General features: G+C 36.6%; 1 protein-coding gene across 1 annotated transcript in view; it reads right to left on the bottom strand.

The window, feature by feature from the left end:
• Positions 1 to 27,593, bottom strand: part of LOC140163015 (neuronal acetylcholine receptor subunit alpha-9-like) — a 174,203-nt gene that overhangs the window by 38,241 nt on the left and 108,369 nt on the right. The window contains exon 2 of the mRNA XM_072186352.1: positions 11,329 to 11,489. Coding sequence (XP_072042453.1) covers positions 11,329 to 11,489 — 161 coding nt within the window. The remainder of the gene's footprint in view (positions 1 to 11,328; positions 11,490 to 27,593) is intronic.

The following is a 27,593-nucleotide window of genomic DNA, read 5'->3' as shown; positions in this document are numbered from 1 at the left end:
TAGTGGCAAAATGGTGGCATGGTAGTCTCCGCATATAGTTTAAGCAAAAACCCTTAATTTGGTTAAACTAAACTGAACTCAATGTAAAAGGGTTCATAAGTTACCTAAATAAAATAACTCGGAAAGTTGCTTACAAAATTAAAACATAATAAAATTTCATACACTCTTAGATAGCGCGAACCAATCGTTAGAAAAATTGATTGTGTATATTGTGCACTCCGCGTACTATGCGCAGTGCTTGCACACGTGTTCGCGTCGCGTAGGTTGATTCATTTTTGGGCGGGTTGATGCATTTATATTTGGTTCTGTTTTCCAATATTTTTAGTGATAATTCTGTTTAAAAAACAGCAAAAATCACGTGTTTTTTCTTCTCGTGTATGAAATAGGGTAATGAACGCGTATTACTTGTTGCTCGAGAAATTAGACAAACTAATGCACTTGCATTCGGGGCTCGTGCATTAGACGCATCAACATCAGCGCGCGTGCATTATTTTGTCTAATTTGTCTCCCAACAAGTAATACGCGTTCATTAACCTATAGTTATGGGTAACCTATTTGGTCCAAATACAATGTCACATATTGTTACTTAAGGTCGCAATGGCTCATTAATTTTGTCCATTCAGTTGTGTCAAACAAAATGTGCTACCAAATACTTCAAAAAATCAATTTGATAAAATACCCTTTTCTAAACAAAGTCTTAGGGTGGAACTTAGTAATTCCTTTACAACATTTTGTCGTAAGTTGGCCTACCTGGAGTTGTCGTGATTACCATACATCCAGTAAAGTATTTGCGTTGGTATTAGAATGTTTGCGAAATGCGGATCAAAAGCACAAACTCCAACATCTAGAGGATTATAGAGGATTATCTGTTCAAAACCACTTTACCAAGAAAGCTTCTAGAAGTCAAAATGAACGCGCAAATCTATATTTCTAATTATTAAGTACACGTAAATATGGCTTGTTTTTACTGGATATAGCAGTGTATGATACCTTTGGGATTAGTATAGCAGGTGCATATATATATTTTTAAATAGAACATTTCATGTGTTGTATCTCGTAGTAAATAGGTACTAAATATCTCACGCAGGGCTGCCAACTTTGACGCATTCATACGCCACGATAGTAAAATCCCACGCACCCGTTATCAGTCCCTATGTGACCCCTCACCACCTTATCCCTCATTCTTAGATTCTCGAGCACTGTGGCCCAAAAATTATTAAAATCTAAAGTAAATATAATATGCGTATACGTCTTTAACAATAGGAACTCTACGTTTTGAAACGTTTTTGGTAGATAATATATAGGTAAGAATAACATCAGGCGTACACGGACGAACTCAAATGACCAATAATAACAATTAGAGCTACAACAAATTTACCCAAGAGTGTCACTTTCCACTTTCGTTTGATACGCCCCTGGTTGTTCAAGCATTAGAAGCAATATACATATTTCAAGAGTCAGTTATCCATGTAGGCCTACATGACATGAAGGATAATTGTTTAAATCACTTATCTGGCCTAGAAAGGCTGGTGATAAAGTTAAATCTTATAAAACACGTCAAAAACGCATGTTTTCTGACTGATTTTATTTGATTGATTTTGTCAGCGTGTTGGCAATTTCCTTCCTGGCAACATTCACAGTAATGAGTTGAAATCGTGTGCTACGTTTACCAGTAATTATATCCTCGAGTTCTTGACATCCGTCATATATTCACAACGTCTGTGGTTGAACTCTTTGCAAGTGTCTTAAGTAAAACTGACGTCTTTTCAAAATACAAGTAAATACATTAAGAATGGTTAACCAAAGCTAGGAGTATTCGTTCTTATTCGAATGTATATTTGAGATGCAAATACCCATGCGAGTTTTGGGGCAGTGGGGGGAGGTGCTAATTTTACAATCATCTGACCGGCCATAGACCCTGAACATTACTCGTCGAGTGGTCGATAGACGTCCCAATAAATCGGACTTAGTCACCGGTCAGTTCTACAGCATAGATATCCATGGCTAACGATGGTTAACTATGGAAACATGTTAAAGGACATCAAGAAAATTTTCTAAGTTATTTATTTTGAGCTCTTTCGAGTATCGACGAGTAATGGATATATTCTGTAGATTTAGGTTTTGTCTGTGACTGCTAATGTGAGGCCGTCGTAGGTCGCACGGGGCTCAAACTCGGTGGGTGGGTGTAGTTCTGTCCTGGCAAGAAGAAGTTTATGTTCGTTAAGTCATCCGACCCCGGGGCCCCCTCCCAGGGGTCATGTGAGGTAAAATGACTAAAAACTGTCATATGGGTATAAAACTAGGTCGTACGGGGCTCAAACGCGGTGGGTGGGTGTAGTTCTGTCCTGGCAAGAAGATGTTTATGTTCGTTTTACAGTCATCTGACACCGGGGTCCCCTCCCAGGGGTCATCTGAGGTCAAATTACTAAAAAGTGTCGTATGGGCATGAAACTTGGTAGGTACAGTCAACATTTAAAACAACATTTTTGAAGGTCATTTTGGGGTCATCCAGGTCACCACGGGTCATCTGAGGTCAAATTAGTAAAAACTCATATATGGACATGAAACTTGGTGGGTACAGTCAACATTTAGAGTTATAAGTTTAGGTCATTTTGGGGTCATCCAAGGTCACCCAGGGGTCATCTGAGGTCAAATTACTAAAAACTGTCGTATGGGCATAAAACTTGGTGGGTACAGTCAACATTTAGAGCCAAATGTTTGGAAGGTAATTTTGGGGTCGCCAGGGGTCATGTGAGGTCAAATTAGTAAAAACTGTCGTATGGGCATGTCACCATCAGCCTGGTAATCGCGCCCAGCCGAGAACCGCCAAATATGGTAACCGCCTAGTCTATTTTAAAACTGATGCATCAATGACTATGTTCATCATGTCATTATTGTATCATTCTCACATACATTAGGAAATGAATTTGGAGAATAGAGGCCTTGCATGTGACATATCATCCCGTAAATATGGCGGACTACTCAAATGCATTCAACAAAAGCATGATTGCAATCAAATAGGTTGATGACAACATTTGATTGAATGGATTGCACTCCGCCATAACTACGGTGAAGGACACCGGCTCAAATCCTTTGTTTGGAGCCAATCGATAATTTCATGCAGGGCCTCTATACTTTCTGTTAATAAAATACTATGCTGACCTCACACTCCAGTAATTTCAGATCATTGAGCTCAGTAATACATCAAAGAATGTCTTCCAATTCATGAAAACAAATAGATAATCTGAATATCGGATTAAAAGCTTGAGGCATTTCAATTGCAAGGCCCATTACTTATACACCAACAACAACATAGGCCTACAAGTGTATATAATGTAGCATGTGCACACATTATCATGTTGTGGATGGTGAATCAAGCTGCAGTCCCTACACATTCCCAAATGAATGCAGTGACCACTCATTCATGATGGACGTACTGATCATTATGTATGATTTAAACTCATAGGTGTTGTGCGTTAAGTTAGGCAATTTGGGAGGGGGTGGGTTCAAAATGACCCCATAGGATTATACGGGGTAAAAATTTCAAATTGCTCAAATACCCCTTTCAAATATATCAAATTATTTAAATAAATAAATAAATAAATAAATAAATAAACGAAAAAAAATTGAACAAATTGTAGCGTAGCATTAAAATCATAATAACCATTGCTGACGGGCGGATTCGAACCAACGATATTGCCATTACCAGTCTGATGCTCTAACACTGAGCTATGCCATCATCTAGTAATGAGGGTCGAGTTTTTAGCGTATACAGTGTTTGTCTGTGAAAATGCCGCCTCGTGAAATAAATAAATATAAAATCTCAATTTTTAATTTAAATTTATTTGATAATTTTCTAACCTATATTTTCTTTAGAGCAGGGACAAATATTTCCCCTTTTATCCAATTTGGCCGCTAAATAAGAATCTACTTCTTTTATTACTGATTTAATTCCGCGGTTTGTTCCATTAAGCAATATCAACGATTAATGTCAAGCATCTCACAACAGATATTTAGTTGGCTTAGTGGTTTTGCACAGTGCTTTTTAACCGGGAGGTACCGAGATCGATTCCCACCTCTGCCTGCAATTTTTTTCAAGACTGGGAAATAATAACCTGACATTCGCCGCTAACATTCGTACAGGATTAGCCACACTTGAACAGGATTTAGCCAAACAAAGACTTAAGCTTTTTAATAATACTATACATAAGTATAAGCTTATTATCCTCTTCAACAATAGGATTAAAGATTGGTGCTTGACTGGAATTACGTGCTAGTGTCATTGGTTATTGTTAAAAGGCAATAAGGTGTGTATTTCCTATATTTGTATAACCCAATTCGAAATGATGCGCTTGAGAATTCAACAATATAAATAACGGTAGCTCTATTATAATACACATTAATGTTTTAAGCAGATAAAATTCCAAAATATAATACGTTTTCTGCCTTTGCTTGTCACGTGGTAGGCCTATGTTGAAGTTGCGATTATATTTTTAAATAAGTTTCAGATGAAAAACAACAAGACAAGTGGTCGAGTGGTCTAAGGCGCTAGGCTCATAGAGTACTAAGCGTTGCGCCGTGAGTTCGAACCCCGCCTCTGTCAAACTTTAAAAGAACTAAATTAAAATTTGACTTTTTTTAATTTCATAAATGTGACTGGGAGAATTTATGTATGGTGTGGAGTGGTGTGATAGGGTATGTACTTTAACTGGCCGGCGCGGTCCGGTGACTAAGTCTTTATTGGGCGTTTTATCGGCAGTCAACGAGTAATGAGTCTATGGACCGACACAGATTACAGCGAATATTGCACACGAACAGTTTTATTTGATAGCTTCAAATTGCACCTGATCGAGAGACAAGTGAGATTACCGGGGTGTGATTGCAATTGGTCTCAAACGTTCTTATGTGAGTGTGACCTTGCGACCTATTTGCAAATATTTTTTTTTGTTTATTGTGCCCGGTTATTGTGTAATAAAGAGAGGGTCATAATGGAAGAATATGGTCAGCAAGAGTAAGAGACCGTGATAGGGATCATCCAGTTAATAAAACACCTTAACATTTTAACCATTGACTATTAAGGCAAATTAGATCATGCCTAGAAAGGCGTACTAGATATTATAGAAGATATGTGGAGTTCCGTTCAGAAATCCGTACAAACTATAAGTATATAACTTTAATGGATTTTTATTCTAAGCATTGGTTTCTGCAATTATATACTTATAGGAAAATATTTTGACAACCATGCTTATAACAACACCCACCTTCAAAGTACATGATAAGGAGTGTTCAGAAATACTTTGGTGGGGGGGGCTGGGAAATTTTTTTTTCATGTCGAAATTTTTTTTAACCCCCCCTCTTCGCGAACCCAAAACTTTTTTGACCCCCTCTCTTAATGGACCTAAAACTTTGTTGACCCCCCCTCATATAGGTTCAAAACTATTTTGACCCCCCCCATCCTAATGTACCATTCTACTAAAAATTCTGGGTCATTCAAATGGCATTAATGATACTAAAATTTGTATTCAAGTGCAATGAAATTGTACGCATGTCATTGATATAAAATATGTGGAATTGTGGAAATGTTTTAAAGTAGCACACTAAAATGTTTGCCATTTGGAAGCTAAACGAATGAAATTTGATGTAAAAGTGGATTATATACGCGCGAAGCGCGCAAAAATTGTTCTTTGGGGGCTAAAATGGCCAAATATGAGCTTAATTTGGTCAGAAACACACATACATCAGGCATCAACATTGGGGGGATGATTGAATGTGCCATCCCCGGGATCTACGCCTATGTTTACTGGGACTTTTTGTTGCGGCGAAGCGCGCAAAAACAAAACTATTTTAACCCAAAATACAAGGGCGTAGCCAGTTTTCTTGGTCGGGGGGTGAATAAAATTTCGGGGGCAAAGACAAGAAAATAAATTGCAGACTTTGCAAATACATAATTATACCGGTTTTGTTTTTTAGAGAGACTGTACATATGTATTTGAGCTTCAAAAAAGGCTTTATTGGGACAAAACGCGTGCAAAGATTGTGTATCTCGCCCATGGTGGGATGAAAATGCTTTTATTGTGACAATGTGCGCACACAGCGTGCAAACATTTTGTATTTTACACTATTTTGGCCCATGATCAGGTTGAATTTATATGGAAAAGGGTCTTCTTGCTCCTTAATTTTCTTTGCCCTCCAGATTTTCTCTTTCATTTTTTGTCAGAGGGGCACTTTTCTCTTTCATTTTTTGTCAGGGGCCCTTCCGCCCCTGTCTACACTACTACCGAAATGGTGTGTTTTGCTATTAAATTGATGGGCCAGTTCGCGTGATCGCGAAGCGCAAAATTGTGCAATTTTACCCTATTTGGGCCCAAAACATGGTGCTTTTCGATGTGCTAAAAAAAGTTGCACATGGCAATTATTAGGGATGTCCCCCATGGACAAACTAGGGGGGAGGACGTGTACCCCGTTTCTCCAAGCTTCCTCCGCCTATAGGGGAGATTGGGGTTAGTTGAAACATTTTTCACAAAATCGTCTTTTTAACGCAAACCGATTACTTTCAAGAAACACTAACCATATCAGTATAAACATATACATACATGCTACAAATACAGCCTTAAACTTTATTGGACCTACTTATGATTATCATATAATCCAATTTGAAAATTTGAAAAAAAGTGTTTCAACTAACCCCACCCCTGGGGTAAGTTGAAACATAGGGTGGGGTTAGTTTCAAAATAATTATTATTGTTTTGTTAGGGTTATACTTCCCTTGAAGGCACCCTTTAACATACAATCAGTGTGAAAAAATGAATAAATATATATGTGGGAGGGAGTGCGGGTCAATACTTTAGACACAAGGTGACGAGTGTCACCATGGACCAAAATATGAGAAGCCTAAAATATTATAAAATGTACTTTCCGTGTGAACTTTTTGCTTGTATTATTGCTTTTTAACCATATTAAAGCAATATTGAAGAAATGGTAAACATGTTACAAATTTTTAAAAAGTCAAATTTTTAACCATATTTTTCTATGAGATTTTCATGTGTCAACTAACCCCATCTCAAAAGTTTCAACTAACCCCGATGCCTATTTTTACATTTCAAAGTTCATTACACAAAAGAAGAAATACAATAAAACTTTTATTTAACATTATTCTGGGACTTACTACTAGTGCTTATGATACTCAAAAATAATCCCCTGAATCTTCAAACAATATGGAGATAACGCATCTTTTCTGAGGGGTATAAAAATTAGTCAGTAAGTCAAAAAACAGATATTCCTTTCCCAAGCCAACACTGGTGGGGCATCAGTGCTGTTGCTAATTTGGTGGATGACCCTTACTAATACCTATTACTAGGTGCCAGTATTTTACCAAATTAATTTTTTGTGTCAGAAAAAAATACAATGTTTCAACTTACCCCGTGTTCCAACTAACCCCAATCTCCCCTAATTGTAATGCAACATGATTTAGTTGTATATATCAGTGATAATAAATGAATAATCTGTACTACACGAAACATTATTGTAAAAATTGTCAACACTAAAGAAGAGCAAAATTATTGCAGCTTTTAGTGATCTAAAGAGCTGACCAGAAAGAACTGACACAAACCTCAAAATTACGTTATAGATGACAATTTCTAACACTGGATCAAATGTACTTTTGTTCTGGTTCAATATGGGACCCGCGCGAAAAAATGTCCACCCCCCCTCTACGTGCCGAAAAACTTTTTAACCCCCTTGTTCATACTACCAAAACTTTTTAACCCCCCTATTCAGAACTCCTAAAAATTTTTGACCCCCCTTAGCCATTTTCACTAAGTTATTTAATACCGATATAAAGTTCCTAAAATCAACGTTAGCAATCAAAGTTAATGTGTATGAAATAGTAATTTTGCCGATAGATTTCCACATAACAGTGCGCAGAGGGTTTTCGGAATTAAATTTCCTTCAACGTTGACTCCTTTGTATTGTGGCTCTAATCTGAAAACCGTTAAGTGTGGGTAATATATGTCTGGTTACAATTAATATATTCAACCGTGGGTCCTCATGATATTGTATCATTTCATACAAGTTGTTTACTACTACAAGTAATACATGTAATAAATCGAAAAGACAGCTTGTAATATCAACAACGCAGATACTTCTGATCCAGGAGGGCACAAATGCGTACGTAACTTATGTCAGAGTCTGACTTATGTGATGGTACAACCCAGTCTCCCTATTAAAATGACAAGTATTAATCAGTCTACAACTGGTCTTAAAATTATCATATCAATCATTTTAGCGCAGTGAGACCATAGAATATAAAACCAAGTAAAATTCTTCAGAGAGGTATGAGGAAGGTTGTGGTTGTTCAAGGTTACAAAGAAACAATATTGCTCCAAAAACAATGGTGATCAAGCTTAAACTATGAATTAGCCTCCGATAGATGTAGGCCAATCAAATTAAGGAAAATCAGGGCTTAACCCACTACTAATTGTAACAGAAATCATTTAATCACCATTCATGTCAGAAAAGTATATCAAAGAAAATATCAAAAGTCCAAGTAGTGAAACAGTGCCTAATTTGCATTAATCCAAAATGGCCGCTTATGCAGGGGGTGAAATTTCAAAGTTGGTCAAATCTTGTTCAAAACCAAGGTAGCATCACAAAATAGGTCAAGGTCAATACGGCTCTATGGAATTTGATCTTCTTTGCCATGTTACCAGGGTAACAAACCATCTGAGGTATGGCAAACTATTCTTTTTATTAAATGATTTTGCAAGCGGAATAATATGAGATCATTTTTTATCAAAATCAGAGAATTTTTCATTTTTTGCCTCCCCCCGTCCAAATTTTGACATTTGACCTCTTCCTCTATAACTCGGGAAATGTACGTCGGAGATGTGTCAAACTATACTTTTTCTGAATCGTTATGACGAGAGAAATACATTGGTATAGTTTTTAGCAAGATTTTACCAAATTTGAAATTGCACTCCCTGCATAAGCGGCCATTTTGGATTGCAAATTAGGCACTGTTCCACTACTTGGATTTTTGGGGACTTTTGATATGTTTTTGCGCTAGCTTTTGGGAGATGGATGCATGTGAAATGGATTCTGCATTGCAATTAGTGGTGGGTGATTTTTTAATTGTATTGGCCTAATGGCAGGACCTGATGAATGAGGGAAATAAAGGGGTAAAAAATAAATAAATAATTGATAACTTAAGGTAACGGCTTGCTTTCCGGTGGGGTCATTATGTTAGTGGACCTCCAATAATTGATAAGTCCTCACTGCCGGGCTTGCGGCCTTGATGTTTTTTGTTGATACTGGACCCAGCCTTTCAGGGCTTAATATGCTTAACCTTAACCTTAACTTAAAAATGCATGATTGCGTAACCTTAAAGGCCCATTCAGTGGTTTACTCATCCGGACGATCGTAAAAATCATCAAAATTCAGATTTTGGTACCTTTGTCATTGTCACAGATGTGCTAACATAGCCTGCTAATGGTTCAGCCGAAAGCCGTGTATTTAAGACAAAATATGACATTTTACATGAATCTGTAATTTATATACTGACAGTATATACGATTTAGCTACATGTATTTGAACGGGGCTTCACCTTCGTCAATACTGATGGTTTCTTCATTTTTTGCCACATTTTTCATTTCTAAAATACCAAATGACAATTTGAATGACAGATCCTTCATTTTTAAGCAAATTATAAACAATTATATTTTTTTTACACTTGCGCTGGAATCACTAAATGGATCTTTAACTATCACTGATGTCTTTTTTTTAATTTGCGTAACCTTGCAAAAATTGGGTTATAATTCAAACAACTTGCGTAACGTTAAGTTATCAGAATATGTCCTTGTAACCTTGTGTCCTTGTAAACGTTTTATAAACTGCATAAATTTAATAAATAACAACAGATGGTGCTATCACTGCACTAAGATGATTGATATGATCATTTTAAGACCAGCTGTAGAATGGTTCACTATGATCATTTTAGTGAGGTGAATAGGTTCGATGATACCAAGAGACCGGAGAGTCTACCACGATCTCCTAATTGTTTTTAAAGCAAGCAGCGTTTCTCTGTGAATATAATGCTAAGTCTGCTCTGTATTGTTAAAACATAATTGTATTGATGAGAATTCATAGTTGCAAGCGGGCTTAATGTATTTAAGTAACATTTGACAGATCTGAAGCTCATTTGCACATATCAGAGAAGAAGAAGACAAAGACGATCAATGTTGTCATAACATGCTTTATAACCTACCGCAACGATCACATTTGAATCGGTATTATCGGCACCTTGCTTGAATTCTATAATTATCCCTTTAACTTTGAACATGAAATATAAATGATGATAAATTAGACCCAAGATGACGCCACTTACGTGTTCCGTGTATTGGAAAAAATGGGTTCATACTACTTCGGTATAAGTTTAGAATGGATAGGGGAAAGTCTTTTATAAGTACTGATGTACAGAAGTGACTCCCACTACTTGCCTCCGGCAAATGTTCTTATTTCGTTGAATGGCACTCTTCCCGTGTTGATTAAAAGTGTTACTTATAGAAGCGCACTATCAACTAAAGGCAGTAGCCATAACGGTAAGTGTTTAATGCTCTGCCTGCTAGCCATGCGCTTCAACGGGAAAAAAGTTCAAGTTTTGAAATATTTTCTCAAAATATCAAGAGCTGTCTTAAGAACTACTGAACCAATACTAGGCTTGTTTGTACTCATTTTAATGCATTTTTCATGCTGATTCCAAATATGGTCATGATAATTTACATTTCTGAAATGTTTGAATTTAAAAAAAAAATGTCGTCTGCAGTCGACACCCGCGTGGAGAGAGTTAAAGAGATACTTCCAAATTCGTTTAGATTACAATACAAAAAGGAAAGATTTGCAGCTTTCAAGAACATACACGTGGTAATATTTGGACATAATATTTTTTTAAATCACGGTGCAAAAGATACTCCCATAACCATTTATGAGACCAGTTATGGCATCGTTAATGATTTACATTAACATTTACATCTTGATCAATATGAGAGCTCTTCAGCTATACGTTTATAACACCAAAGGAATAATGGTTGATTGTTTGTCCATTATTATTTTAGATACGACAACCATCCCATGTAGCGTGCTCAAGTTTAAATCAACAGTTGCGGATTGTACAATGTCTATGTGAGGCGGAAGAAGACCGTAAGCGAACTTACAAACCGTTATCAATGATATATATATAAAATTAAAATTTGGTACTATTTCAACCTGTAGGGTGTGTGGGGTGTGTGGGGTGTGTGGGGTGTGTGTGTTTGTTTTAGGTATCAAACTACTTACCACGTCAAGAACTTGGGCAACGAAAAACTGCATTTCTACTACTGTTGTTGTATTTGCATATATAACGGGACGAACAGCACGGTCATAGTTGTCATGGCGGCCATTATGATGTCCAAACAAGGCCTTGCGAAGTTTCTTATGAGAATCTGAAGCATAACAACCTGTTATAAATAAACATAAGAAAAACATAAGTTAATAACCTGAATGATGGAGCAGGAAGCATTTCCTCCTGTATACATGTGACAAAATCATACGTTTATTGGTAGAGTCGTAGTAAAGATATAGGAAAAGTATACGGGTTGGTTTTGCTAAACTTTTAAATCTGCCACTGCGAAATCCAAGGCGGCGTTACTCTCAACTTGAGACGATACAGACTATACACTCTAAATTGGTATTATTCATTTTTGTAATAGAATCCCTACTTATTTATCTTAGATCCCGTAACTATTCGTTTTGATAAATAGTTTCTTGTCATTTTGATGATACTATGCGAGTCATTTTGAAGAGAATTCTATTTGTCCCCATCTGATTAGTTTCCCTTGTCAAATTTGACAAGTTTCTATTTAAAAATGAACAGAACGTTTCAATAGTGTTATGTAGTACTATTCTTACTGAGTTTCTTCGGTGCACTAAAACGCGCCAAATGACTTGTGCTAGTCGTAAGTCCATCCTTTGCGCCAAAACGAAACACTATTTGACCTAAGAGTAAGAATATACTATAGGACAAGCCACACGTTTGCGCATGAAGTCAGTCACAAACTCAAAACGCAATCATGCATGTGGTGGTATGTCTTGTGTAAGAGATTTGACTTGTGGAAGAGGTGACGCATACTTGTATCATTCAAATGGTGATAAATGACGAACATTTGACCGTTTCTTTCCATTACTATCATATTTTGAAAAACCAAGTCGTGGTGTTAGCACAATATGCTAAGAAAATATTTGAACCAATGCCCCGAGATTGACTTTGGCTAAAATGATAAGCTGTATTTTTGCCGGAAGGGTTCCGAACTAATAGCAGTCGATGTGTGCGCCACCTTGGAAGATTTTATGATACCAAACTACCCTGCAACTGTCAATCAAAATAGGGGATGAGTCTGTTTCACTATTGAAGTGGCATGGTCGTGCATAAATTTTAGGCTAAAGCGTTAGTACGGTACCAAACCCCGTAGCAACTGTCTAAAGGTCCAAATGTTTGGACTACTAAAAACAAAATCACACATTTGAACTGACCCAATGTGTCCCACTTACTACTTTTTGTGCATTCTTCCTGAACTTCGATTGAAATTAAAGTAAACAATATCGTGTAAAATGGGCATTGTCATGAAGATGTTTGCCATTCCAAGGGGCCGATCGTTATTTACGGAAGGGGGAAATGGGTGTTTTGGCAAAAATATCGACAAAAAATGTCGTGTTCCCCCCTCGCGTTCGCTCAAAATGTTCGCGTTCCCCCTAGTTTTCCAAATTTTCTCCATTTAAAATTTAACAATCCCCTCCTGGTTCAACAAAAATTTCAGGTTCCCCCCAAGACCACACAAAAATTTCGTGTTCCCCCCTAAATTTACCCATTCCCCCCTGCCATAAATAACGATCGCTCCCCAATATTGATGAATATAAAGATGACTAGTAATACCTGACATTGCGACACTTAAACGGTACACACTGTTTCAATTAGTTTCCATACGTGACTTTTGAGCACAAGACGGGACAATTAAGAGATGTGGTCAAGGTCGCGTTTGAGGTATCTGAATACATGGAAAACAAATATCTGGACATTTCGACTTCATTGCAAATATGCACAAACCATATATGGGTCGCAATATATCACTAACAGCATAGTCCGAGTTTTAGGGCTAGGGTTAGGGTTAGGGTTAGAGTTAGGGGTTATGGTTAGTGTTAGGGTTTAGGGTTGTGGTTAATTATACATATTCATTGGTTTGAATTTCGTTTGAGTTTCAGTTTCAGTCTTTTCCCTTTGTTTCTGCTCTCCTTCTGACTGTATTCTTAATCGTGTTGGTTCTTTTAATGTTTGCTTGTATATTTTGTTGTAAAGCGCATTGAGGCTCTTCGTAATAATGCGCTATATTAAGTGCCTGTTTATTATTATTATTATTATTATTATTATCATTATTATATACTAGTCATAATATAGCGTATGTATGCACTTTATTCGGTAATCAATAAGTATGATAAACAAACGCCTCTCTGGCCGAACAACTCGTAGCATAGTGGTATAGCCTTTGGACTATGGATCCATTGATTGTGGGTTCGAACCCCGTTTTACCCTAGTAGAATTTTTATTCTGATAAAGATCTTTTGGAAAGTAAGAGGAAATAATAGCAACAAAACATAATAAACCTGTTTTATATCTTGCCCCATATACTACTTATGTACTATGTTTCATCGTATTGCGGCCAATTATGGTTGCAAAAGAAATTACGCCTCCCGGACGATAGACGATGAACAGGATGAAGCATATTATACAAGGACGATTTTTGATATTATCAGTAGCTTTCACGTAGCAAAACAATTAGTAAAAAGGTAGAAAAGGTGAAAGGGAAATGGGAAAAAGGAGGAATGAGGAGAGGGAAGATAAAGTAGGCAAAGGGGGGAAAAGAGGAAGAGAACGAGAATTTGCTTTAGCCAGTTGTTGACATGATCTCCATCAATTCTATTATTAAAAGGAATATTTTTATTTTGGTAACAAGTAGGGAAACTTCTCTCATTCGTCATGTCCTATTTACGGTTGAAAACTTGAGTTTGGATTTGGTAAGCCAAATTGTGTCTAGACAGGCATGCAAGTAACAAGCGGTGGGTGGAATCAAATTCATAACCCAAATTCAACTAGCAAGATAAACTTTTTGTAGGTATTTAACATCGTTAGCTTGTAGCATTCATCACAAAACAATGCCTACAAGGCATGCGTTAACCTTTATACATAAATATCAATTACAGGGCAGTTTGTAATGGTGATCTACAAGAGCTTTTCCACATATTTCTGATAAAATGAAAAACACGGTCCATATCTACGCCTATTTTAACAGTAGAGTGGCTATTAAAATTACATGTCTTGCTCTTACGAATACTAGAAATACTGCTCCGCATGATGGATAATATGTACAAACTAAGCCTAAGGATAAAATGCTCTATTTTATCAGCACTTGTATTCCCTTCTTCCCACCTTCTCCTTTTTACATTTCTGACTAAGGTTGTGAAAGCTGCAATGCATATCTACTTATAGGAGACAAATAAAGTTATTTTGATCTAAATTGGAATGCACAAATTTGTTAACAACAATATGCCCTTTGCTAGAACAGAATGCCGTATGCTATAAAAGCATCGTCCTAATGGAAAGGTACTGTCAAACTATTATTACAACAACGTAAATGGTGAGTATCCTGAAGGTACAAAGGAACATTGTATAATCAATAATTATGCACATTTAATCAAAAATGTAAAATGTACTTTTAATTAAAATGTGTTTCATATTTTCATGGAGTCTAGAATTTGCACGAGTTACGTAAGTGATTAAGACGTTTTGGGAGGAACATAATGTATGTCTAAATTTTAAAAAGTAAAGATATGAGCAATTTATGTTATATGATGCTTGTGGGATATGTGGAGTGGATGTGATCAAGCAATATCAGTCTGAAGTCGGACATATTCAAATTTCTGTTTCTTATAAGTTTGTAAACAGCCTTGGCTAAGCTACATTTTGCAGAAAACCCGATTGAATTTGGACAACCATTTCAAAAGATGTGAGCAGTTAAAGAGTTTCCAAAACGATAGGAAACAAAAGGAAATACTTCCTCTATTCGGCTATATCTCAAAATCAATATTTCCGACTTCCGACTGAATTTGCTTGATCACATCATATATGTGACCATCCAGCACAACTGAGCCCTGAAGTCGCCAATCATCATTTTTGAGATATTCAACCAAAATATTCTGCTTGAAATTAGCTTTAAAATGATGTACTAGTATATCATGTCTATAGTAATGAAAAATCAATAAAACAGTCAATAAATCATTTGTTTCCTATTGTTTATTGTTAAGTTCAATGGAGCATATCTCAATAGTGGCACTGGAGACATCCGGGCTCAGTTGTGGTGGATGGTCACATATAGGCGCCAGGGATATTAAAAGACCTGATGAACATTCGTCGTCTCAGGAAAGACAACGCTTTTCCCATGCTTTATTTATTATTGGACCATTGAATCAACATTCACAAACCGGTAATGGAAGACTATTGTCTAAATAGCTTTTAGACGGAGTAACTATGGCATACCCCTCATAGGGTGTAGTATAGCTATGCCCTAGCTTTTCTCTATAGAGGCCTTGCATTCTTTTATCGATTGGCTCCAAACAAAGGATTTGAACCGGTGTCCTTCACCGTAGTTATGGCGGAGTGCAGTCCATTCAATCAAATGTTGTCATCAACCTATTCGATCGTAGTGCAGGGTTATATGAGCGAGACGAACTGTCACGGTAGATTGCAATCATGCTTTTGTTGAATGCATTTGAGTAGTCCGCCATATTTACGGGATGATACGTCACATGCAAGGCCTCTATATTGAATTGGTGATTTTCCATTACTAAGTAAACACCAGCACAGTTAAGCTTGGTGTTATTACATATGCATTATACATTAAATCAAAATATGAAATAATTGTACTTGTTCATTATACGCTCCCGTAAGACAATGTAATGCGTCATTTATTCAAAAGGTAAATGCAAGACTAGAGCAACAAGTCTGAGGGTCAAATCTATATATAATACAAATAATAAGGAAGCATATCGTGGATATAGCGTATACTTCTCATAATGTAATTAATATGTAGATGCATCCATTCCAAGCTGGTAGCTCATCTCAAACTGGTACACATCAGTAGGTTATGTTAGTTTAAGCTAACTTAATCAAATATGAATTATTGAACTTATTGTTAAAATTATACCACCACCAAGATTGGTATATAAGAAGGCGAGTAGTAGGCGATATCGCAGCAGTATATGTATGTAATATTATCAGATGATAATAAAGGAAGTTGCTTCCTAATTACTATTGGTGCTTTACTGCTTAGCTTGCTAAATAGAATTAATGCTCCTTTTTCATTCTTAGAATCCGTCGATTATTCTTTTTGAAGTATTTTTGGTTTGTGTGCCAAAATCATAGTCTCAAAGGCTATGAAACACCCTCATTAATCTAGTTTAATTTATAAAGTTCATTTCATTTTATTTTATTTCATTTCGTTTATATTTACCTTTATGTATCCATTATCTTTTTGTTCCGATAGGAATGTCTTTTTAACCCCTTCTTTATTTAGCTTGTAACATTTCTTATTTTAATCGAAATAACATTGACTATGACGTGAGTTTAAATTTCCTTGAGAAAAAAAAACACAAATTTAGGCCAGTGTAAGTCTCAAGTCTGTGTTCAGTGTTGTTGTTTTTCGGGATAGAGCTTATGCCTTATAGTTTTGTCAGACTTGGATTTGAATAATTCTACGAACAGCCGGCATCCGTGTACACAAAGAATGATATCAACTCGGCTAATATCAATATGTATATCGTAGTGGTAGGTGGTAATTTAAGACAGCATGATCATACCAACAGATATTCAAGTTATGGCCGACAGTTGTCTTGCGTTCAGTCTGATCACACGAGTACAATTTGATTACAGGTAGGTCTGCCCCTACGTTTTAATGGATTTAATAAATATATTAAACACCATTATTTTTACCAATGATGTGAATGTCCTCATCTGTTACAAGATTCTACCTAACTCGCCATTGCAAGCCTTCTTGATAAACCTATTGAAGTAAATTCTGTAATAATATTTTTCTTCCATCCATTGCTCATACATTGGTTTGTCCTCTTATCTATCAATTGCTACTTCACTCTACATTTTCCGTAGCCCCGTGATAAAATCTTTTGTAAATTGGTTAAACGTGCCTACGTGCAAATATATAGGCCCTATATCAATCTGAATTGGGCAAAAGCCAAGATGAAATTTTATTTATTTTGTATTCGTATGGAATCCAAATATAAACCACGAAGACCACGAAGTCCAGCCGTGACCATTTTGTTCATGAAGAATGCCTGGACTAAGTTTCATATTCACCAAAAATAAAATATAACCTTTACCTTCTTCTTCTTCTTGCGTATGTCAGGAAGAAACAAGATATAAAAGCCAAAACATAAATTTCATTAAATTTCAAGCCCAGTACGCATCAACCAGTCCCTGGTGGCTTCGTCGACTTCAATCAGGCCGAAGATACCATTCGGTGGTCTATGGAGATGACAGGATGAGATGATGTGGTCGGCTGTTTGTTCCTCACTACCGCACTCGCAAGCTGGGCTTTCCTTTAAGCCCCATTGGAACAGGTTGGCATTGAAGCGTCCAACTCCACTTCTCAGGCGGTTTAATTTTGTCCAAGCAGACCTGGGTAGATTGAAGCCTGGGATGGTGTCTGTTGGGTCTGTGACAAAGCGCTGGAGTGGTGAGGAAGACTGAAGCCATTGGTCTTTCCATGCCTTAGCTGTCCAGTCCTTGGCTGTCTGGTTAGGCTGTGTCGTCTTCATCAGGACTATTGCTTGCTGAGCAAACCTTTACCTGATCCCCGATGACATGAAATGATCTTGGACAAACTTGTCTTGACAAGATCAATGCATAATGCACACAGTTTCAAAACTCCTCAACAAATGCTAGGAAAGATTTTTCAAGTATCTATATCTCAGATTATTTGTGACATGTTCATATCGTGTTGTTTCAATGGACAGTTAATTTATTCCCCTTTACAATGACACCACACTTGAAGAAATCACCTTTTTCACGGCTGAGTACACGGTTTGTGAAATGTGAATGTAGTATGGTCTTAAACAGAATGTGCAAAATGTACCATTATTCTGTGCTCAAACAACACTGGTCACTCAATAGTGTGTGGAAAAACCATACGCAGCCACAACGGCCGGGCACCTCCTCCTCATGCTGCTCACCAGCCTGGTCACACGTTGCTGTGGATGGCATTTGTTTCTCCAAGCAGGATTCGTTGCAGGTCATTCAATGTGGTAGCATTCAATGCACAGCACGACCAAACTGGTCCCACAAGTGTTCAATAGATTTGAGGTCTGGGCTGATGGTAGCCGAGGGCGAGCGTTGTGAGGGCGAGCGTTGTCATCTTGGAGGATTACATTAGGTCCCAGATTGCGACGATATGGGATTGCACGGAATAATGGTCAATTTGGCACATTCTGTTTGAGACCCCACTACATTCACAAGACGTGTAGTCAGCCTTGAAAAAAGTGATTGTTTCAAAAGTGGAGGGCGAGTTAGCGCAGCGGTAGTTCCCTCGCTTTGCACCACTGAGGTCCCGGGTTCAAGCCCGGCGCGGCCCAAGGACTCATGTGCACTTGGTTTATCCCGATCCATGCTCGCTCTCGCAGGTTTTCTCCGGGATCTCCGGTTTCCTCCTGCTTTCAAAATCGGTGATTAGTTGTTTCGTTATCAAAACTTCCTTCACCCAATGGAATTTGGGGAGCTGCAGAAAATGGGTGGATGTTACAATCTAAGTGCGGATAGGTTTGCGCCAGGTTCGGCTGCAACTAGCCTAGTTGATGCGATCTGATTGTGATGATTCACCACGCAGCGAAATTACAGCGCTTTGAATCCTCTGGAAAAAGCGCTATATAAATTCCGAAATTTAGTTATTTATTATTATTTATCATTGTAAAGGGGAATAAATTAGCTGTTCATTGATATGCAACACGATATAAACATGTAACAAATAAACTGAGATATTATAGATGCTTGAAAAAACTTTCCAAACTTTTGTTGAGGAGTTTTTCAAGTTTGTCTTTCCATACGGAATACAGGCACTAAATTTCATAGAAATCTATTTGATAATCAAATTTGACCTTGATTTCTTCTCCGATGACTATGAATTTACCTTGGACACACTTGTCATCTCAAGATGAAAGCATGCACTAAGTTTCATAACAATCCATTTAATAACATATTGTGACCTTTGTTTGACCTTTGTTTGACCATGAAATGACCTACGTCATGCTTTGAATCATATCAACCTAACATAGGTTACTATAATGTTCATTCGAATTGGACAAACTTTAGAATATTACTCCCTTTTGACCCCAAAACAGACTCCTCCCGATATTTAAGCCAAATCTGATTACAATCCTATGTATGCACCTAATCCTAAAGAGATTTCAGTAATCATCTCTGAAAGAAACCGCTGAAAAACAATACTGCAGCCGATGCTCGTCTGGACTAATCATGAAAAATAAATCTTTACCTTTCATGACCCAATATCATTATAGCGTTTAATTGCATCTTTTAGTTTATCTTGCTTCAACTATGTAAACACATTATATTGTATCATGTAGAGTGGCATGATACTCTTAATAGTGGTTACCGATTAGCATAAATACCTTTAATAAATCATTAAATATACCTGGTAAGGCGACGAAAAAGAAACCCTGTTCTACGGGCGGACGGACCTTTCAAGTAGGGTCGGTCGGTCGGCCCTTTTTTCTTTTGTTTTTTCGAAACGACCCAAAAATAACCAAAATCTGTAAATATTTTGCAATTTGAGAAAAAACAAAAAAAAATTGTTCCTGTAATTTCCGAAATTTGGGTCGGCATTCATTTGTATAGGAAATTTTTTTTCCCAATTTGTTCAAAATCTGGGTCGGTCGGGCCCGTAGAACAGGGTTTTCTTTTTTCGTCGCCTAAATGGAGTATCATAATATCATCAAATAATTCATAATTAAAAAAAAGGCCATTCCGAATTATTGAGACAAAACACTAAGACAAATATTTGTATGTTTATTTTGCAATCACATGTTATTGGAAATGACTTTAACATGAACGGGATATTATGCATGATGATATATCAACATTTTAGAAAGGCTGTAACATAGATTCTTATGCATGCTAAATAGCACCATTTATGAATACCAATCTTTACTCAAAATTATCATCGTCATCATCATAAACGAAACGAAGACAGGACGTAATAAAGATGCACCCACGTGAACAACAAGACCCAGATATTAGGCTCAGATGGGAATTATTGCTTTCTAAAGTATTACAAGTGTTCATTAATCCCCCACGCATATAACATCGGATCATAATAGAAAATAACAACTGTAATAATGACAAAATATACATGTATCTTCATTTTTCATAACAGCAAAAATGCTGAACCTGTTTGTACACCTTTTAATGCATTAATTATAACAATTAAAATCAAGTGTACCCTTAAATATTCATACGTGTAATTGTGATCAAGTGTTGGATACTAATTATTGTTATTAATTATACAGTGTTGAATATTGATAAATTGATAACTTTTATGGACACAAATTTTATTACAATTCTGATTTTAAATCACTGTTACCAAGTTTAAAAGATATCGTCGAGTATCCACCCGTCAAGAGAGGGTTAACAGAAATAAATTGGCTCCATTTCTGCGTTCATTGTCCCGTATTTTATCAATTTCCTTTTGAAAAAAATATATATGTGGTGTGATCAAGCAAAATCAGTCTGAAGTCAGTCATATTTAATTTTCAGTTTCTTATTTGATTGTAACAAGCTTTTGCAAATCTACATTTTGCAGCAAACCCCATTGATATTGTACAACTAAATCAAAAGATAAGAACAGTTATAGAGTTTCCACAACAAAAGGAAACAAACATAAATATTTCCTTTATTTGGCTATATCTTAAGATCAATATTTCCGACTTCTGACTGATTTTGCTTGATCACATAATGTCATCTAAATGCAATATACTGTACAAATTTAAGGCGGAACGGATGGTGATTGACCTATCGGTGTATGCACACAACTACTGTGACAAATACAGCTGACACACAAGAGGAATTGTGGGCTGTATCCCAAGATCCCAAAACTTGATATAAGGGTATTATTTCCGCCTCGTGTGCATGATTTTTCATGGGAGCGGGAAAACTCCAAAAACTTTTTTATATATTATTGGATCACAGAACCGCAAATATAAAGGCTATTGATTATTAGCTTCCTTGATTCATTTCCTCAGTATAGATCAGTAAAAGACATATGAAGCAGCTATTGGTTGGATCATGTAGATGGATAAAATTGAAAATAAAATATGGCTCCTGCGATACATACATACACACACCCCCATATGGATTTATAATGCACCTATACCAAAACTAATCAAGCATGAACAAAGAAAAATACAAAGAAACAATACAAGCAAAATATTCCAAAATATCACAACCAAGCCAGCAAAGATTCAGTTGAGAAACAAGAAGTGCTCTTCCCACTCACCTTAATCTATGCATTCAAGTACATTATGTATGTGAACTAAGGTCGCCATGATGTCTGTTCATCAAGTATATCTATATTTTAAGTTCATTTATGTATATTAAAGCCAATGAATAAGTAAGGGTTTCACCTCGTTATAATGGAAAGTGTTACCTGGTTGTAATTGTATTACATTGTAAGGCGTTGTGCCACGGGATGTTGAACTCTCCCATGTCCAAATAAAGCAAATAGGGTGCTAATTTCTTGAAAATTATATTATACTAATCATACGTGTCTAGTACATTGGTTCTTTTGTTCCTAGAAATTGTGATACACTTTGCAGTCAATTAACCATAGTTGAGTTCTATCTTCAATGTCAAGGAAAGTTATACTACAGAAGTATACAACCTGGGACCAATATAGTGAAGGGACTGGAAACTCTGCTATATTACAGCCCTGTGGCTGGTGATAACTAATTGGCTAGTATTATATTTGAATTCATAGAGCTACTTGCAACGGTAATGAAGTTCATTGCCCAGCTCCGTCGCTGGGCTTTTTAGATGTATGCAATTATTTCCTGTAGGTCATTGTCCTTCGTTCGCATTTTCATGTTGCAATCATGTTCTGAAGTTGTTAAACCTCTTTTTTAGGAGCACCTTAAGCAATGATGTAAATTAGAATCATTATTTATACATCACTTTCTTCATGTTCTTAATCAGAGAAGGTTGCTTTTAACCGGGGCTTATAACGTCTAAATTTGATCTTGTTTGAGACCCTTACGAGTGATGAAACTTAGCATCCAAAATAGTATAAGTAAGTATATCGGAGTGCACCGAAGTACTTCAAATACTTTCAAAAGAGCAAACCCGTGTTTACAATCACCCTGAGAAGAGGCAAGTAATGGCGATAGAGATTGCAGTACAGATACACGTGTAAAACTGTAGATTAAGGGATGACCCTCATCATAGTTCTATACTTCAACAATAACAACAATAATAACATTTATATATATATCTAATACATTTGGGTTTTTTTTTATTTTGTTGTTGTTGTTGTTGAGATTATTATATCACAATGGCAAATCATGTTCTGAAACAGTTCTACCATTAATGTGTCACAATAAGTTATTTAAAGGAAGTTTACGGCAATCAAAACATGTCTTATATGTTTAAAAAAATAATTATCAAGCACAAATCACATGGTTTTATTTTGAACAAACCCATATTGACCATAAAAACGAATAAAAACAGATGGCCCTCAACACGCTATATTCAAAATTCCCGCGCCGAAATTGTCTAGAGCAATGACGTCATGGTTATTTGTGCTCATTTGTTGTCATCCTTCATTGTATTATTGGGATATCATTGAGAGGGCGCAACACTAAATCACTCCGCATTTTATGTAACAACGAAATTCGGCTAATATAGTCCATAGTGAATATGAGATTGCAGCGACCATATCTACCGACATGTTCACTTTAAATCACTCAATATCGGCTCATATGAATTCGACAAGTGTCTTTAATGATAACATGCAGATAAAAACTGAACAATTGATCTCAAAAGCAATTCTCTGTGGCGGATTAAGAGAAAACTCGATTTTGAAATGTGAGTGGTGAGTTTAGTATATTTTTAGCTCTTTTTTTTTTTGCACCGCAAATTAGCGAAAAAAGTCAATGGTCATCGATATATGCCGACAAAAGTTTTGGAATCTAGAGAAACAGAGCTTTAATTTGATACCAAATTTATTTTGCCAAGTATTGCAGGGACGCCAGAAATGGCGCTTGAAGTAGGCCGAAATCACACGTTATCCTATGGGGCGCTGAATTAGTGCTGCGCCCCTTGTAACAACCGTCATTATGAACGCGTTCCTTTTACATTCTTCGCGCAAAATAAGAGACGCGCTTCACAAAATGTGTTCTATTTCCATCATGATGATAAACAAATATTACAAAAGTCATCCTCATGAAAAATTATTGGAAAAAACACTTTATTGGCCGAGTAGGCGCCTTCAAAGTCAAGAAATGCGTCCAAAAATCCTCCAAAAGGTTCATAAATGGATTTTAAGGTTAATAGACATTGTTAATCTGCATGAAGCCGTTTTGCTGAATATTCAGTAGGCCTACTCAAAAAGATCGCAATTGTTACTACTGGAACGGGGGGTATTTATACTTGAGACTCAGTAATAAATGATTTCCAAAAGAAAATGGCAACACTGATAATCTAGAAAAGAAATTAATCTTGGTTCAAAGACGTGCTCAAATTGTCGTCTGTCACTAATTTTGTGAGTTTTGTATAAACTTTCGCATATTGGAGGAAAAGTCGAAATATTCGATTTTCGGCATTTCGGCACTGATCTTTAAAACATCATTTCTCTTGAACGGAATGTCGCAGAGCCATGAAATCTTCGGTGTTGAGCTTCAAATTTTCTCTAGTTTACTTAATGAGTAATAAATGTGGATTTTGAAAACTTTTAACACCTTGTAACGGCCGTCATTATGAACGCGTTCCTTTTACATTCTTCGCGCAAAATAAGAGACGCGCTTCACAAAATGTGTTCTATTTCCATCATGATGATAAACAAATATTACAAAAAGTCATCCTCATGAAAAATTATTGGAAAAAACACTTTATTGGCCGAGTAGGCGCCTTCAAAGTCAAGAAATGCGTCCAAAAATCCTCAAAAAGGTTCATAAATGGATTTTAAGGTTAATAGACATTGTTAATCTGCATGAAGCCGTTTTGCTGAATATTCAGTAGGCCTACTCAAAAGATCGCAATTGTTACTACTGGAACGGGGGGGGGTATTTATACTTGAGACTCAGTAATAAATGATTTCCAAAAGAAAATGGCAACACTGATAATCTAGAAAAGAAATTAATCTTGGTTCAAAGACGTGCTCAAATTGTCGTCTGTCACTAATTTTGTGAGTTTTGTATAAACTTTCGCATATTGGAGGAAAAGTCGAAATATTCGATTTTCGGCATTTCGGCACTGATCTTTAAAACATCATTTCTCTTGAACGGAATGTCGCAGAGCCATGAAATCTTCGGTGTTGAGCTTCAAATTTTCTCTAGTTTACTTAATGAGTAATAAATGTGGATTTTGAAAACTTTTAACACCTTGTAACGGCCGTCATTATGAACGCGTTCCTTTTACATTCTTCGCGCAAAATAAGAGACGCGCTTCACAAAATGTGTTCTATTTCCATCATGATGATAAACAAATATTACAAAAAGTCATCCTCATGAAAATTATTGGAAAAAACACTTTATTGGCCGAGTAGGCGCCTTCAAAGTCAAGAAATGCGTCCAAAAATCCTCAAAAGGTTCATAAATGGATTTTAAGGTTAATAGACATTGTTAATCTGCATGAAGCCGTTTTGCTGAATATTCAGTAGGCCTACTCAAAAAGATCGCAATTGTTACTACTGGAACGGGGGGGGTATTTATACTTGAGACTCAGTAATAAATGATTTCCAAAAGAAAATGGCAACACTGATAATCTAGAAAAGAAATTAATCTTGGTTCAAAGACGTGCTCAAATTGTCGTCTGTCACTAATTTTGTGAGTTTTGTATAAACTTTCGCATATTGGAGGAAAAGTCGAAATATTCGATTTTCGGCATTTCGGCACTGATCTTTAAAACATCATTTCTCTTGAACGGAATGTCGCAGAGCCATGAAATCTTCGGTGTTGAGCTTCAAATTTTCTCTAGTTTACTTAATGAGTAATAAATGTGGATTTTGAAAACTTTTAACACCTTATAAGAGGGCGCAACACTAAATCACTCCGCATTTTATGTAACAACGAAATTCGGCTAATATAGTCCATAGTGAATATGAGATTGCAGCGACCATATCTACCGACATGTTCACTTTAAATCACTCAATATCGGCTCATATGAATTCGACAAGTGTCTTTAATGATAACATGCAGATAAAAACTGAACAATTGATCTCAAAAGCAATTCTCTGTGGCGGATTAAGAGAAAACCCGATTTTGAAATGTGAGTGGTGAGTTTAGCATATTTTTAGCTCTTTTTTTTGCACCGCAAATTAGCGAAAAAAGTCAATGGTCATCGATATATGCCGACAAAAGTTTTGGAATCTAGAGAAACAGAGCTTTAATTTGATACCAAATTTATTTTGCCAAGTATTGCAGGGACGCCAGAAATGGCGCTTGAAGTAGGCCGAAATCACACGTTATCCTATGGGGCGCTGAATTAGTGCTGCGCCCCCTTGAACACAACCCAGCATAAGAACTCAAGTGTTTATTTTATGTTTCGTGTAAATTTATATAGTCCTGCGGGCTGTACCATTATTTAGTCTACTTTATCAGGCGTTTAGTTTTAAAACTTCTTGGTCACAGCTACCGAGTGACTCTATTCCTGAAACATACGCTGGAGATTTGTGTCAAAGGTGAGCAGAGCTGCAGGAGTTACCGCACCTGTGCAGGAGGATGCTGACGATGTATCAGAGTAAAGTGTCAATCTTTTGATCGGTTCAAATGACTGCCGGGATTGTGGCGGGGATTGTGGGCTACATTTTCAGCGGGTTCTCTCTTCATCATGTTCACATTGAAAGGGTGAATCTTTTGATATGTAACAAAACCAACAAGAATGTAAACAAACACGTCTCTGTGGAGCCATTTTGGTTTTCAGTAAATGCTATTTATTCATGTGAGTCCACAGCAGCTGAAGGGAGTATCCCATCATGCATCTGCTTGCTCCATAGCAAATACATGCAAAACATAAGTAAGAGCGGCTTAGATGTTGAGAGCTATGAATAGTTTCACAATACATTGGAGATCATATTTTTTCAAACAAAAGTCTTAACCTCCTGATATAATCGAGTAATTGAAAGTTGAAGTGAGGGATTTTGTGTACACTTTCTATGGCATGTGCAGTTCTACTGTGGTACTGCAGAGCATGATGGGATACACCTATCTGCTGCTGTGATGTGAGTCACACAGATCACATCAGAGAGGAATGCTAGGGAATGTACTATAACTCATGGGATCTTGACAACGCTATAACCTGTTTTAGATATTATTGTTTTATCAGCATTTGATTGCCAATATTATTCTAAATATGATGCTATACATAGAACATCCTTTAAGAAGCCTTTGTTAGATATTAGGTGGGCGATAAGGAGTCTATATTGGCCAAGACTACGGCCATTTGGCCTTGGTCATACTCAGCCACTGCATATGCCTACAGCAAGTTGCTGATATGTTTTCCATGTTGTCATGAAAAATAAAATGCTTAACTTTACTATAGTACTTTGAATGTTTAACCCATGTTCAAGAAATTTCTGTTGTGTTTATTATAGTAACTAATATTGAAGATAACTTGGCAAGTTTATTTTGAGGGAAAGTAAAGCGTAAGACATTTCGCCTGCGGCAATTTTTCTTGTGATCCAAACAATTCTGTCTGTAGGAATTGATTCTTTAACGTGTCATATCTCTGCAAGCTGACGTCAGCGTTGCTTAAGCATAATAATAGCAACGATCTGGAAGTTTATCGAGCTATATAAAGACTGTCTTTAAAAGTAAGGGTTTACGTTGCTAAAAACAATGAGATATAGAAGGACGAATATAACCATGATTACTTGTACCATAACTCAAAATATCAGCTTGCAAAAGAATGTCGCTTTATTCCTTCTTTCAATTCTGGGGGCAACAATTCTCTCGTCAGTCCGGCATTTCCAATATTTTAGTCAAAGTCATCCATAAACATAATCTCTCACACTTGCAATAATACAATTTGCTCAATGAGAGGCAATGCTATTTCCTTTCGAATTCATCTATTACTGTTGGCCTCATCGTAGTTATCTTAGCTTAGACTGGCACAGTGCCATTGAAGCCCGAAAAATTGTGGTCTTTGACCTTTTTCATCTTGCAAAATCCTTCGATAAAGTGCCACACATTTATTTTTCATAAATTCAATGCTTTTTACATAT

The sequence above is a fragment of the Amphiura filiformis genome, chromosome 10, assembly GCF_039555335.1.
Source record: "Amphiura filiformis chromosome 10, Afil_fr2py, whole genome shotgun sequence".
Classification (NCBI taxonomy): Eukaryota; Metazoa; Echinodermata; class Ophiuroidea; order Amphilepidida; family Amphiuridae; genus Amphiura; species Amphiura filiformis.
This window is presented reverse-complemented; position numbering and strand designations above follow the sequence as displayed.